Raw genomic sequence first — 15121 nt, forward strand, 5'->3', positions numbered from 1 at the left:
GCTTTAAGGAAAAAAGAATAAATCATTAGAAAGTTGGAGCAAATTCTTGCTTTCAGTATTAAAAGAAAATCCGTAAAATACAGAATGTCTCTCAACGAGGTCTCATTGGTGCATTTAATTTGCATGTTAGAGAAAAGAGGAAGAAGGTCTTCATTATACATGCTGCACTATGGGTCTTATCCAAAACCCATGGATGCTACTGATTACAAATGAGCCTTACCTATTCACTAAGGCCTGTTGGGTGAGACTGCTCCCAGGGAACACTGTATGCTAGTACTTGGGGTGAGTTAATGTACACTGCTGAATCCTAAAAAGGAACACATAGGCAGCCACACACAAAACACTGCACTGTTTCTTGGACAAATTCCTACCTTAGGTCAGTCTTTCCCATAATTAAATACACAAATAAAGCTTTGACTATTACAAAACATGTTTTCCAAATTTCCAGGTCATTCAAATGCAATGGTCATAAAATATGCATCTTTGAAGAGAATGCTTCTAATTTTTCAGAGCCCATCCGGAGTAGATACCCAGGCAAGAACTTGGCTAATGTTACTTCACCCACACCAAGGCCCTGATGGGTAAGCAAAATAACCTTTAGGATGAAAGTGCAGAGCAAGTCTTCATTTTTGTATAATGCTGTATTGTTTAATTCAGGCATTATTCCCCCAAGAAAATAAGCACTGAGCTCTTTGGTATCTAAAGTCATATACTGACGGATTGAACTTTCTTTTTTGGAATTAAAATTGGATAAAGCCCAGATCTCCCATTCTCAGAAGGGAATAAAAGTTCAGGTAGGCGTGGGTGTATGAGGCAAAGATGTCATTGGTAAGACAAGCGGTCATTTCCTTGAGTGCATGACATCTTTGGCCTGTGCAATTTTACCACGTGAAACTGTAAAGATCTTAAAAACAAGCAAATGTGTTGCTTTCCCACCTTGTCTGAACATCATGGGATGAAGAAGAAAAGTCAAGTTACCTTTCTCATCTGAGCCAGCAAGCCTTCAAACTCCTTCAGGTTTAGCGTTGTCCCACTGTAAGATGCACAGCTATTTGCTGCTTTGCCCAGCCAGTAAATAGTCACTAGTACCTGGGAAAGAGAACCACGCACAAAGAATTACTTTTAAACTAAGGAATCAATAACGCTCCCCTAACAGGAAAGCAGGAGGAGAGAATGTGCAACATTAATTTACAAAAACCACCATCCGTGAGGTATCCGTTCTAGGTAAAATCATTTTAATAAGAACCCAATGTTGCATCAGTCAACACAAACACAATTCAGTAGTTAAAATAAGACTCCAGTTTTAGGAAGAATTTGGTTGTGAGAATGTGACCTACAAGACAGCAAGAAGGAAAAATAAATCCTCCAAAATTATTTTCATGTCATGAAGCTTTCAAAACCAGGAAGCAAAATTTTTCAGAAACTCTGGAGTCTTTCCCCAGACCAGCAATGAAACAGGCTGTCAATCCCTTTTGTGAGAGGTGCTTTTTTTTTTTTTTTTTTTTTTTTTTTTTGTGGTACACAGCCCTCTCACTGTTGTGGCCTCTCCCGTGTGGAGCACGGGCTCTGGACGCACAGGCTCAGAGGCCATGGCTCACGGGCCCAGCCGCTCCGCGGCATGTGGGATCTTCCCGGACTGGGGCACGAACCCGTGTCCCCTGCATCGGCAGGTGGACTCTCAACCACTGCGCCACCAGGGAAGCCCGAGAGAGGTGCTTTTAAAGGCCCATAATTTCTACTTGTGGGCACAGAGGTTCGCTAAGACCACTGGCAAAAATTTTTCAGAGGAGTGATAAAGGTTAATTAGTGGTTCCCAGCACAAGATCAACAAAATATATCTAATTAAAGTCAGAAGACAGCAATGTAATGAAGAATGCAATCTGCAGAGACCTAGCTCTGGGGTACGGTTAGATTCCTATTAATCTGAGATGGGAAATTTTTAGCCTGGTCAAGACTACTGCCAATTAACAACCTTGGATGTTTAAGAATGTCTATGAATATTCACTGGTCTGAAGCTACAGTCCTAAGTTAATTTTGTTCTGTCTTTCCAAAGAAACTGTCCGCAAAAGCAAAGGCTCTTTACATTGACCTTCCCATAGAACCCAGCAAGGGTCAGCTGAAGATGAGCTCCTTAAAATTGAATTATTGGGATCTGAAGCCTATGGAAAAGCTAAGATTATTTTTTTGTTTTCACATTTGGTCTTATTGCTTCAACTAGGCTGGGAAGTATTTATCGTACCTCCCTCTACTTGCTAGGCCAGAAAATGCTTTGGACAATGGGATATGTATACATGCTTCCGGATGGCAACAGGCCCAAGATGTGGTTATGTGCATCATTGCTAGGATGTGATTTGGTTTTCTACCTCTGTGGGAAAATGTTACTTTAGGAATACTTCAAAACTTCCAGAAATTCTTTTTTAACTGATTGCTTACGAATAACTTTCCAGAGAACAGAAATTGCGAATGTCAGGACATGAACTAGAGCCATAAAATAACTAGTGTGCTAAGAGTATGAGGCTCTCTTGAAAAGTGTATAGGAAAACGGAAGATAGAACTGTGTTGTGTTTTAGATTATGGGGTTTCTGTTTAAAATTGTATGATGAAAAATGTCAAATATCCCTGGTTTTATAGAGGAAGAAAAAGAAGATAAGAATGAGAATGTCAATCAAATATAATAACACCCTGAAAATTTCTTTAAAAGGGGAGGGTCACAGCCAATTTTAAAATTTTATATACAGAAGGTCATTTCTTACATTCTTCAGTTTAAACTTAAAATAAAAGAGCACTAACATACTTGCCTTGGAAAATAAGATCTAACTCTAAAAAGTTGATTTTGGAAGGTACTAATAAAAACTCAAAAGATTAATAGGAAAAAAAACCACAAAAGGTACAGGCCCACAACAGTCAACACTATTTATATTATGCTAATCTTTTCCCCAAGACAACTTGCCCAACTGCTTAATTTAATAATCCAATCTGTGCCTACCAATGGCAAGGAAGTAATGTTAGTGCTAAAACAGATCATTCTGCGTTTAAGAAACACAGAAATTACACATGGAGTGAAAATTACAAATGGAGTGAAAGCTTTCATTTATTTATTTATTATTTATTTATTTATTTCTGGCCTAGGCCCTTATCTAATTAAAGAGACCACCCCTCCCCGCAAAATCTACCATTTTAATTTCTATCAGAGTCATTAATTATTCTATCAGAGGCACATATAATTGTTTTCTAAAAAAGATTCTTTCTAGCAAGGCATTCGAGAGGCATTGAACTTATGAGCTAAATTTTATACTTGAACCACCAAAGTTAGAAGGAAAAAAGTTTGGAAAGTGAAATTAAAACACTTACATTTTTCAGCTTCCTGCTATAATCAAGGCTCCTAGTTTGGAAAAAGGAAAAGAAAATATGATCAGTTTCTTCACTGTGATCTTCCCTTCAACACCTTTAAGATGTATTTGAAAGCTAACATATATAATGAAATCAGCAGAATATATTATTTTTAAGGTCTATGATTAGTGATTTCAGGTACTAAATAAAATTACTTAGAAAACAAAATACAGAAGGATAAGGTGGGATTAAAGTTCCATAGTGCACCATGGAAAGATGAATGCTTTGTAACATCTGGAAAATGAAGAATTCCATTTAAAACTACAACTGTTTATATTTGTATAATCAAAGCTTAACTGTAAAAGTAAAATTCTGCCTTGGTTATATATCACTGTCAAATTGAAATCTGACTGCACTTCCAAAATCTTCTTTATACAAGTACTTTTAAAGAAGTTCTAAAACCTTACCTAATTAAAGAGACCTGAAAATATATGTAAAAGAGGCAATGCTATCCTAATACTTGTTCTTTTCTGCTATGGACATAAATCAGTGCTGGGGAATTAGCCATAAGCAGGAAAATATGTATGCTATGTTCAAATATACACACATGCATTCTTAAATATACATAAATGTTTATTCTCAAACTATAAACAAAAAACTTTACTTGGTGGTACTTTCTACATATTCATACAGTGAAATATACAAATTTCTCCCAAATTATTTCAAAGTTTCTCTAACATGTCAACAAATAAATACTAGGAAAATAAATGCTACATTTCTTTTTTCCACAGAACTTCAGTGGGGGGGAGTTGGGAGGGAGAATGTAATTCTATTATATAAACTAGTCAAGAATTCCTCCAGATATTTAGATCCCAGTTACTTTAGTGCTGCATACTCTCACCCAAGGTACATATTAATGAATAGATGCACAATTTTAAGTCAATTGAGACTTGAGGGACTAGAAAACAATGTAGTCTATAGTCTATACTAATCTAGTCTATACTAAGGAGATAAACCATCAACGGAGACTTAGACTGTAAGAAGCAGTGGTCCAATTTGGACTTGATTAAGAGCATGTTTTCATACTCCCCCCTATTAACAGAAAGAAAGATACGTCACTATCTGCTTAGATATTTGCTAGGATTTAAAAAAGTTTAACAACAACAGTAACAACAGCAAAACCAGATGAAAACAAACAAAAATCTATAGAAGATTTGAAATTTTTGTGAAAAACAACTTAAGAACAGGGAACATAAGACTTTTTCTGCACTGACAGTGACTGTTTTTTGACTAGAATTGTGACCCAGTTCTAAAAAAAAATCACACTTGGCACACAGTAGGAGCTCACAAAATATTTGTTTGAATGACTTCCACGTAACAACCAATTATGTGGAGATGCTCCCACATTTTTCAGAGACATCCTCGGGAGCAATCCAAAGGCTTTCCTCATTTTCATCCAATTGCTGCGATTCCCTGGAATGATACTTGCTGCATGCCCTTCTGGATTATGTTTTCATGTCCCATCAAGGTCGTCTGGCACCCATTACAGTAGAGTTCACGAAATTACACACAGAGTAATCATTTGCAGTTTTCCCTCTTTCTTTCTTTATAGTCTACTCAAGTTACTTCTCAAAAAAAAATAAGAAGAAGAAAAATTACCCACAATGAAAGCTAATCTAAAGAGTATTTTTCAAAAGACAATTTCAAAAAGCATCAAAATTTCCTCATTGGGATCTACCCCTCTACCTATTGCTTCCACTATTAATTGGTGTCTGTAGGGGGTTCTCCATCTCTGCTAATGTTCGGCTCAACTTTCAGAGGGGAAAGCAGAAAAAATATAGCAGTTCTACTTTCATCTTCCATAGCTGTGAAATCTGCATATGTTACAAATGTCCCCTGGACAGTGCCAAGTTAAACCAGCATCACTTACAGAAAAGTTGTGAAGCAGATAGCTCATTCCATGCCCCAATCTTCCCTAATACTAGAAAAGATTTTCTAAGTACCAGAAATGAATTTATGGCATAATTTTTAATATGAAGTTCTTTATGTGCTTCTCAATATTCATACAGTGAAATAAAAATGTTTTCTCCATAATTATGCCAAATTCAACAACCTACAACACTTGTGGACCACCCCTCCCACCATGCTCGTCCTTGCTCATTACCCTTCTACCACACTGGCTGGCCACTCTTCTTTCTCTTTCTAGACATCAAGTTTGTTTCTCTTCCCAGCCTTTCTACCTGATTCCTCTGCCCTGAATACCCTATAGATCTTAGCATGTCTGGCTCTTGCTTCCCATTCATGTCTCAGCCCTCAGCTGAAATGCCACGTCTTTAGAGAGACCATTCTTGACCACCTTTCTTTTTTATTTCCCCCCTGTTTGACTGAGCTATAATTGATATAAAACGTTATATAAGTTTAAGGTATGCAACACAGTGATTTGATATATGTATATATTGCCATGGTCACTATCTTTTACACCATCTATTTTATTATTATTTTATTTTCTTCTCAGCACTTATCACTCCCTGCAATTTTTAAAAATTTACTTATTTACTTCCCATTTCTTGACACAGGGTATAAATTCCCTGTGAACAGGGGGCCTGTTCTCTAGTGACTGGAAAGTATCAGACACATAGTAGCTGCTCAGTAAATCTTTGTTGAATTAATGAAAAATGACAGTCATAGGCGAAGGCGACGGGCAAGTATTGCTTAATGAAAATAATAATCTCAAGTGAAGGAAAAACTTAAAAGGGAAGAAAATGAGGAGAAGAAATGCAAAAATGGGAGACAGATGGAAAGGCATGATAAAGACAGGAAGGGAAGATAGGGAAGAGAAGGAGACAGAGAAAAGAAGCAGAGAGAAAGAGAAAAAGAACAGAGAAAAGAAGAGGAGAAGGGGAAGACTGTCCAGTTATTGAGAAGTGACTGTCTGTGTGCCACTGGTCTAAGTGACTTTTTTTCCTTTAGGTTGCTTTCTGTGCCTTTGAATTAAAGTCGCTTTCGTTAGAAGTTGGTTGAACCATCTTCCCAGATCTGCACTGAGAAAGCTTTAGCTAGAATCATACCTGAAAGAACATTCTGTCCAACATCAAACATGCTAACGTTCTCATTATAGGGGTCTGGGAAGGAGAAGAGAGGGAGAAAGGAGCACCTAAATACATAACGTAAATATTTACTGAAATAAAAGGAGAAACTGACAGTAATACAATAGTAGTACGGGACTTTAATACCTACTTAAATCAATGGACAGATCATCCAGACAGAAAATCAATACTAAAACATTAGTTTCAAATGACATATAAGATGGACTTATTAGATATATACAGTACATTACAACCAAAAGCAGCAGAATACACATTCTTTTCAAGTGCACGTGGAACATTCTTCAGGATGAATACCACCCAAAAAAACAACAACAACAAAAAACATTCTGTCCAATTCCATTTTATAGATGAAGACACAGAGCCCTACTGAAGCAAGGGAGCTTGCCTAGGATTATAGACCTGGGGGTAGCAGATGCAGAGGTAGACCCGAGATTTCCTGATGCCCACGATTTTGTAGAAAAGCAATAAAGTGATACGAGTTCTGAATTTCTAAAATCAATCAGTCTCAGAAGCCTCCTGGTTTAGTAACATATTGATTTAAAGTGACTCTTAAAAAAAAATGAATGCAGCTGCCAACAGTGTCAAAGTGAACTTTCCTTCACACTCTAAGCAATATGTGTGTGTAACAAATGATTACCTACCATGTCACACAGTTACTATTGTTTCTGGTCACTTGCCACCCAGGTGAAACTATGAATGTGAGATGAGGCAGAACCTGAAACAATTTCCTAAAATGAATAATGATTTATAAAGGCTGGATTTAGGTACAGAAATAAATGGAGCATGTGAGGACTAAAATGAGGTTTATGGTGGTTTACATATTCAAATATCATAATTTTTATTCTGTTCTTTTTACACTTAAGTAAAAATTTTCCATGAGAAATATTAAAGAGAGGTCAAAAGGTACAAATTCCAGTTATAAAATAAATAAGTCATGGGGATGTAATGTACAGCATGACAATTATAGTTAATAACACTGTATTGCATATTTGAAAGTTGCAAAGAAATTGCTAAGAGAGTAGATCTTAAAAGTTCTCATCACAAGAAAAATAAACTTTATATGGTGACAGATGTTAACTAGACTTATTGTGGTAAACATTTTGCAATATATACAAATGTTGAATCATTATGTTGTACACCGAAAACTAATATAATAGTGTATGTTAATTGTACTTCAAAAAAGAAAAGGCACATTGACAACAGAGAAGTGATTTTTACACAATCAATCATGGCTGACTCTCCCTTATTCCCAGTCATAAATCATAAAATCCAAAAATCATAAAATCCAATATGAACTCCAACTTGATTTCATTTAGTAGTTTCAATTATTTTTCCCCCTCAATAAGAAGAAGCCAGTATCGGCAGATAGCAAAAAATTAACAGCTCTGAATTTTGGTTTCTTTCTCTTTTCTGTCCTTCTATGATAAAATGACCCAAAAGTAATCAAAAGGAGAAGTATAGCCAGTCCAAAGATGCTATCTATGTAATTAAGCTTATTATTAAAGCATATTAATGCCAAATACTGTTTGACTAATTTCAAAAATGTTTTATCTGAATTTGGTAGAGTCTAAAGAACTTTTAAACTACAGGAAAGTTACCTCTACCATCTCAAAAGGACTTTTCATCTCATTACTCTGCTCATGAGCTATTTCTTCACAGAGAAGCACATTGCCTTTTCTTTTACTATAACATTCTTTTCCAAGAATTCTTTGGCCCCAAACATGGCTCACTGAGTAGATACAGTCAACAATAGCCAAATGGCCAATGATCCATCTTCAAAGAACTTGATCACTGACACATATGAGAAAACAGTTACAAATGTAAATGAAGAAGAGATTTTTCCATAATCTATTGACTTCTTTGCATAATAAACAGAGTTCAAATCTGTTTACGGAGTTTGCAGTCTTCCAGGAGCCTATTCATATGCCCAACTGGAGCCAATAAAAGCTTCTTGTCTAACCCAAACAGATTTGTGCATATCTCTCCCTTACCTCTCCCTCTGTTAAGTTTCACTTAACATTTTCCTCCCTTTCTCTAAAATTCTAACTCTATATACATGATTTTTGCATTTCAAAAAATTATGTTTGATCAGAATGAGAGCTATACACAAGGGAAGGCCAATGTGGTTTATTTTGAAAGCTAGGTTTTTACCTTCACATTTTAATTTTATTAGGCATGCCCAGTTCTCTGTCTCTTAGACCTTACATCATCATCACAAAACTGCAAATCAAACCATAAATGGGTTTCCCTTGAACATAAATCATGCATTACTTACTTGACTGTTACTCTGTTGGACGTATCCTGTAGGTCACTCGGGTCAAAAAGTTGAGATTCTTTAAGGCCGAGCTCTTTACAACCTCTCAAGAATAATATGATATTGTCCTGGAAGGAAGAAAAGAAATCCAAGTCTATATTATTTTATATTATTTTATCAACCAGCCTTTCTTCTTTAATAGTCCAAATTACTGGAGGGATGTCAGTCATTAAGGCAGCGAGAGTCAGGTGTGAGTCATGGCCTGTTGGATAATAAAATCATACCTCATTAGGAAATGCTGGAATAAATAGACACTTCAAACTTCTAAACCCGCAGCTATGTCAAATTCATTTTTTTCCCTTTATCTTTTCACATTTGTATAAAACTGTAAGTTAAATGCCATTGGAAAGTAGAAATTAGCAATTTGGGGGAAACAGTACTCAAAACCCATGAATTCCCTACTGCTTCAAAGTTTTGTCCATGTCTTATTGCCTAGAATCTGGTTCAAAATGGATATATATATATATATATTTAAATAGGTTTTACTACCCAAGTGTCATCTTCAACAAGTTTTTCTTTTTAATTGATCTTCAAAAATATATCCTTATCTAAAAAAAGGGTACAAATGAACTTATCTACAAAACAGAAATACACGTTGTAGAAAACAAACTTATAGTTACCAGGGGTAAGGGCGGGGGAGGGATAAATTGAGAGATTGGGATTGACATATACACACTACTATATATAAAATAAAATAGATAATTAATAAGGACCTACTGTATAGCACAGGGAACTCTACTCAATACTCTGTAATGGCCTATATGGGAAAAGAATCTAAAAAAGAATAGATATATGTATGTGTATAACTGCTTCACTTTGCTGTACACCTGAAACTAATACAACATTGTAAATCAACTATATTCCAATAAAATTTTTTAAAAATACATCCTTTATCAATGGGTTTTGACCAATAACACCTCTTTGTGGACTTATAAACTGAATTAAATGGGGTGGGGAAATCTAGACTTAATTGGAAAGGGAAAAATGAGGGGGCAAGGAAATCTTTTCAATATAATGTCAAAGACCCTCCTCATGGTGACAAATTTCTCTAGCAGGTACAAGTTTACTTTGACCTGGCAGAGTAGCAGACACAATCGACAGCTGAGGAGGGTTCTGGGCTTCATCTGTTGGGAGTCATTAAGAATAAATAAATGGTTCTGGAAGGAATTGCAAATTGTGAGTCATACTTTTGGAACTCTAGGATGTTAGCAGCAGGTTCATCAGTTCTAAGTCTCCAATTATCCTCTTCCTAAAAGACTTCTGATGAGCTAACTGGTTCCATCAGGTAGTTCAAACTACAGGAAAGGAATGATGAAGGCTGGTTCCAGGAGGCAGATCAATGTGAATCCATCGAAATGCTCTAAGAAAGATGCTACAAAAATCTGAAATAATGGTGGTGGTAAATAAATCACATATTCACCCAAGTGCAATTTAACAAAGCGAACAAAAATCATAGTATTTCCTTCCCAATGACCAGTGTGTAGGTAGGGCTCTAAGATGGTTCCCAAGAATCTCACCCACTGATGGACACACCCTGTATAATCACCCCTCCCCTTGAGTGCCAGTGGAACCTGTGCATGAGATGGGTTATCACTCTGTGATTAGGTCATTAACCAGTGGCTTTGAGTTGATCAAAAGAAAGATGACCTGATTGCACCTGACCTAATCAGGGGAGCTTTTCAAAGAAGGTGAAGTCAGAATTCCTGCTGGCCATGAACTCTATAGCTGCAAGGAGATGCCTTCTGTCAAGAACAACATGAGCTTGGAAGAGGCTTGGAAGAAGCTCAGCTTGGACTTCAGCCCCTGCCAACACCCCGATTTCAGCACTGTGAGCAAAGTATTCAGTCACGCCACGTCCATACTTCTGATTACAGAAACTAAGATAATCAGTGGGTGTTGATTGAAGATGCTAAGTTTACAGTAATTTTTTATGCAGCAATAAAAAAATAATACATCAGGTTCAAAATAACAAGAGCAATAGCAATAAATTACTAATGGTTATATAGCCCTTATTATATGCCAAGCATTCTTCCAAGAATTTTACATATATTAGCTCACTTAATCCCTGCACAACCTTATGAGGTGGGTACTAGTATCATCCTCATTTTACAGATAAGCAGTATGAGGCACAGAACAATTAAGCATCATTAAGGCCACACAGCCAGCAAAGGATGGAGGTGCAAAACAACATGGTGTATATGAGGAATTCAAGCAGCAAATCTGAGGCCGGTATCAAAGGAAGATGAGCCTATGGAGTCAGGGTCTGATCATGGGGTCCTTGAAGGCTATGGAAGTCACAGCGGGGTGGTGATCTGAGAAGTAAGTGCCCAGATCTGCAGCAGAAGTAGATTGCTGGGGGCAGGCCTGGGGGGAGGTAGAGGGTGTGAAGGAAGGACTTAAGAGGAACAAGACAGGAGACAGGGAGACCAATGAGGAGATACTCGAATCTCACTTCCTCCCATGGAGGGTGGCCCACCCCAGAATGTTTTCTTTCCTGTGCCCCTGGATTTTTCAGTAGGTGAGAAGTACCATCATTCACAATATCTGTGTCCTTCACAACACCTCTTGTAGACTGACCATGAGCTGGTAAGAGTCTGAAGTCATCCATACCCTTCACAGTCTCTCCTGCAATTACTCTGCATGTTTTAAAATTATCCAATTCTCCTTGGAGTTTTTCTATTTTCCCTCCCATCTCCGGAGGTTTGTAGAGGTTCAGGTGAGTCTTTTCTAGGCATGCAACTCTCTTTCTGGTTGGCCTAGGAGGTCTGAGGGCTTCTTACCCAGAGGAAAGCAAAGGATGGGTCCCGGAATTCTCTAGGAATCATCTGGGACCCCATTAAAAGGACCAGACTTGTGAACACCACGTGGTCCCATCAGAGGCACAAGACCGTGGCACGTCAGATTCTCAAGAAAGGCAAGAAGGTGCTCTTCCCACGTGCATTCCCAGATGCGCCCCCGAGTGCCACGCTATCTTCAGCACACAAACTACAAACACAGGAGCATTGCGTCGCCAGCTGCACTGAACATTTTGGGCTGGGAGATTTAAATAATGGCAGGTCTCCTTCCAGCTCCGTGCTGCAATCTAATGATGCTGGAAGGGAGCCAGACCCCAGTCAGGAGAAAAGCCCCCCCACCCCTCGCCACCAGCCAAGAGCTAACAGGGGCAGCGACCACAGCTGGCAGGGAGGCTGTGCCTTTAATTACCTAAAATGCATCCTGCAAATTCCCATCTGCCTTACTTACACTGAGTTTTTTTCCACATTTACAACTCCAAGCAAAACTAACATCTTAGTGTCTTAGAAGTGTCTTCAGAAGCCAAGCAACACAACTGGTTCTCAAATCTGGCAAAGAAGAAGTGAAGACATCGATTTACCACAATGACGATTCAATTTAGCTCTTACTAGCGTAGTATTGCAAACTCATTAAGACTTAGGCTTCAAAAGAAGTTTTTAAAGGACTCTTCAAAAAGTCGATGTCATGCTAAAACAAAAATCAGAGGCTAAAGAGACATGATGACCAAATGTAATGTACGACATTTGATTGGATCCTAGATCCAAAAGAGGAAAAGTAAATAAGGCTATGAAAGTCCAGTTTAAATGTGGACTGTTGTTGGATAATATTATTGGATGAACGTTAATTTTCTTAGGCATGATGATGATGTGGTATTGTGGTTATATGAGAGAACACCTTTAGTTTTAGACAAATATATGAATTATTTAGGGACAACTTATCATGTCTATAACACAATTTCAAATGGTTCAGGAAAAAAATGTGTGTGTGTGTGTGTGTGTGTGTGTGCACGAGAGAGAGAGAGAGAGAGAGAGAGAGAGAGAGAGAGAGAGAGAGAGAATGACATCTGCTTGTTATGGAGAAAGAAATAAAACAAATATGGCAAAATATTAATAATTGGTGAATCTATATCTCAAAGACTGGCCATTTTTTCCTGTAAAGTGCCAGATAGTAAATATGGCTTTGTGGGCCTGTGGTAGTCTCTGTCAAAATGACTTAACTCTTCCATTGTAGCCAGACAAATACACATCTGAATGGAAGTTGCCAGCATCCCTAAACACTTCATTTACACAAGCAGGCATCGGGCTGGATTTGGCCCACAGGCTGTAGTCCACTGGCCCTGTTCTAGGTGAACAGTATTCGGGTATTCATTATGCCATCTGTACATTTAAAAACTGTCCATCAACAGATGAATGGATAAAGAAGATGTGGCACATATATACAATGGAATATTACTCAGCCATAAAAAGAAATGAAACTGAGTTATTTGTAATGAGGTGGATAGACCTGGAGTCTGTCATACAGAGTGAAGTAAGTCAGAAGGAGAAAAACAAATACCGTATGCTAACACATATATATGGAATCTAAGAAAAAAAAATGCCATGAAGAGATTAGTGGTAGGACGGGAATAAAACACAGACCTACTAGAGCATGGACTTGAGGACATGGGGAGGGGGAGAACAAATGTATATGTATAACTGATTCACTTTGTTGTAAAGGAGAAACTAACACACTCTTGTAAAACAGTTATACTCCAATAAAGATGTTAAAAAAAATAAAATAAAATAAAAACTTTCCAAACAAAGTTTGGAGAAAAGGTTTTTAAATTTGTAAACATGTATTCAATTCCATAGGATTGTGAGTTCACTCGCAAAACCAGTTTCATAAAATTCAAGGAAAAAATAATGGTCACCTCAGAGACAACTACTGCAAACTTCCTAAGGTAAATGCTCAAGTGCTATTGATGGAAAGTTACTATTTCTGGCTAATGGGAAAGTGCTGTAACATGAGCCTCAGTTCAACACAGATGGGGAACATAAAGTTCCTAAAAGAGTTCATTTCGTGCTCGACTAATAGTAATATATGGATTTATACCCCTGTTGACCTAACTACTATGCATTCACTCCTCCTTGTTCTTGGCCCAGTGGTTTCCCATTTCACTAATTTGTGGGCCACCCCTGTTTATGAGAACATCCCCTGGGGGCCCAGGGTTGAGGCCTGAGCTTTCCGCCCTCCCCTGGGGACTCTCCTCTGAAGAAGTCCTGGTACTTGTCTGCCCTTCTCGCTCCAAAGGCAAGATGAAGGAAGGCCCAGGATGGTCTCTACCCCCAGAGTTTTACTGGTATATAGTAGGTACTCAGTAAATATTTAAAACAAATTAAGCACTACATTCTAGGTACTTAGAAGAATGAAAAAAGAAAAAACCCCACAAAATTCTAGTAGATGAAATAATAAGGACTTAGAAGTATCTTATCTTCAGGATTAATTTTCATGATCCGTCAAATAGCTGGATTTGTTCAAGATACACATAAACAGAGGTTTGTTTATGAAAAATTGTCTAATTAGACAATGGAAATGAGAGAAGAACAAATGTATCATGGAATACATAACATAACAGCTTTGGAGTCAGGAAGACTCCAGTTAGAATCCCAGCCTCATCCTTGTACTAGTTATGCGGCCTTGGGCACAGTTCCTAACCTTCTTGATCCTTGAATTTCTAATCTGTGAGGTGGGGGGGTGACATCAACCTTATAGGGATGTCAGAATTACAGAAACTATATATAAAGAACACAGCCCAGTGTCTGGGAACTTCCAGGTACTCATTCTATGTAAGTTATGTATTATCATGGCATTATTGTCAACTCAGGTCAAGAAGGGACCATAAAAGGTGAGATGAAGAACAGTTTATCCATCTAAAAAAAACCAGACATGGTGTGTATTTATAGCCCTTGCCAGTCACATGGGAGATTTGTTTTTTTAAAGGGTAGTTGCAATTATTGTTGTTTAGTTACTGTTATAAATTGCCAACTTGACACTTTTATACAAGCAGCCTCAAACTTAGGTGCAAGCTATGTACCAAAAGCCCACTTGTAAGATGGCGGCTTGTAGGTCATCATTTGTAATTATCTCACAGAAATAGTCTTTGTATGGTGGTTCCCAGTTCAGGTCAGAAAGGCCGACTTAGTCCAAAATGTACCTGAAGGGCAGTCCTAATTACACTATGGAAACTAATGGCTTTGCAGAACAACATTTCAGTAGGAAAGCATATTCAGAAATGCCTGCCCGACATATATACAATGGAATATTACTCAGCCAGAAAAAGACACTAAATTGAGTTATTTGTTGTGAGGTGGATGGACCTAGAGTCTGTCATACAGAGTGAAGTACGTCAGAAGGAGAAAAACAAATACCGTATGCTAACATATATATATATGGAATCTAAAAAAAGGAAAAAAATGGTTCTGAAGAACCTAGGGGCAGGACAGGAATAAAGACGCAGACGTAGAGAATGGACTTGAGGACACGGGGAGGGGGAAGGGTAAGCTGGGACGAAGTGAGAGAGTGGCATGGACATATACAC

At 37.8% G+C, this 15121-nt stretch overlaps 1 protein-coding gene across 17 annotated transcripts in view; it reads right to left on the reverse strand.

The window, feature by feature from the left end:
- The window catches only part of LIMCH1 (LIM and calponin homology domains 1), a 365434-nt gene that overhangs the window by 106840 nt on the left and 243473 nt on the right, over nt 1-15121 (reverse strand). For all 17 annotated transcript variants that reach the window (XM_007125172.4, XM_028492017.2, XM_028492013.2 and 14 more), the window contains 3 exons: nt 8713-8819; nt 3352-3382; nt 979-1089 (listed from right to left, as the gene is read on the reverse strand). In XM_007125172.4, the coding sequence (XP_007125234.2) occupies nt 979-1089; nt 3352-3382; nt 8713-8819 (249 nt within the window). The remainder of the gene's footprint in view (nt 1-978; nt 1090-3351; nt 3383-8712; nt 8820-15121) is intronic.

The sequence above is a fragment of the Physeter macrocephalus genome, chromosome 7 (assembly GCF_002837175.3).
Source record: "Physeter macrocephalus isolate SW-GA chromosome 7, ASM283717v5, whole genome shotgun sequence".
NCBI lineage: Eukaryota > Metazoa > Chordata > Mammalia > Artiodactyla > Physeteridae > Physeter > Physeter macrocephalus.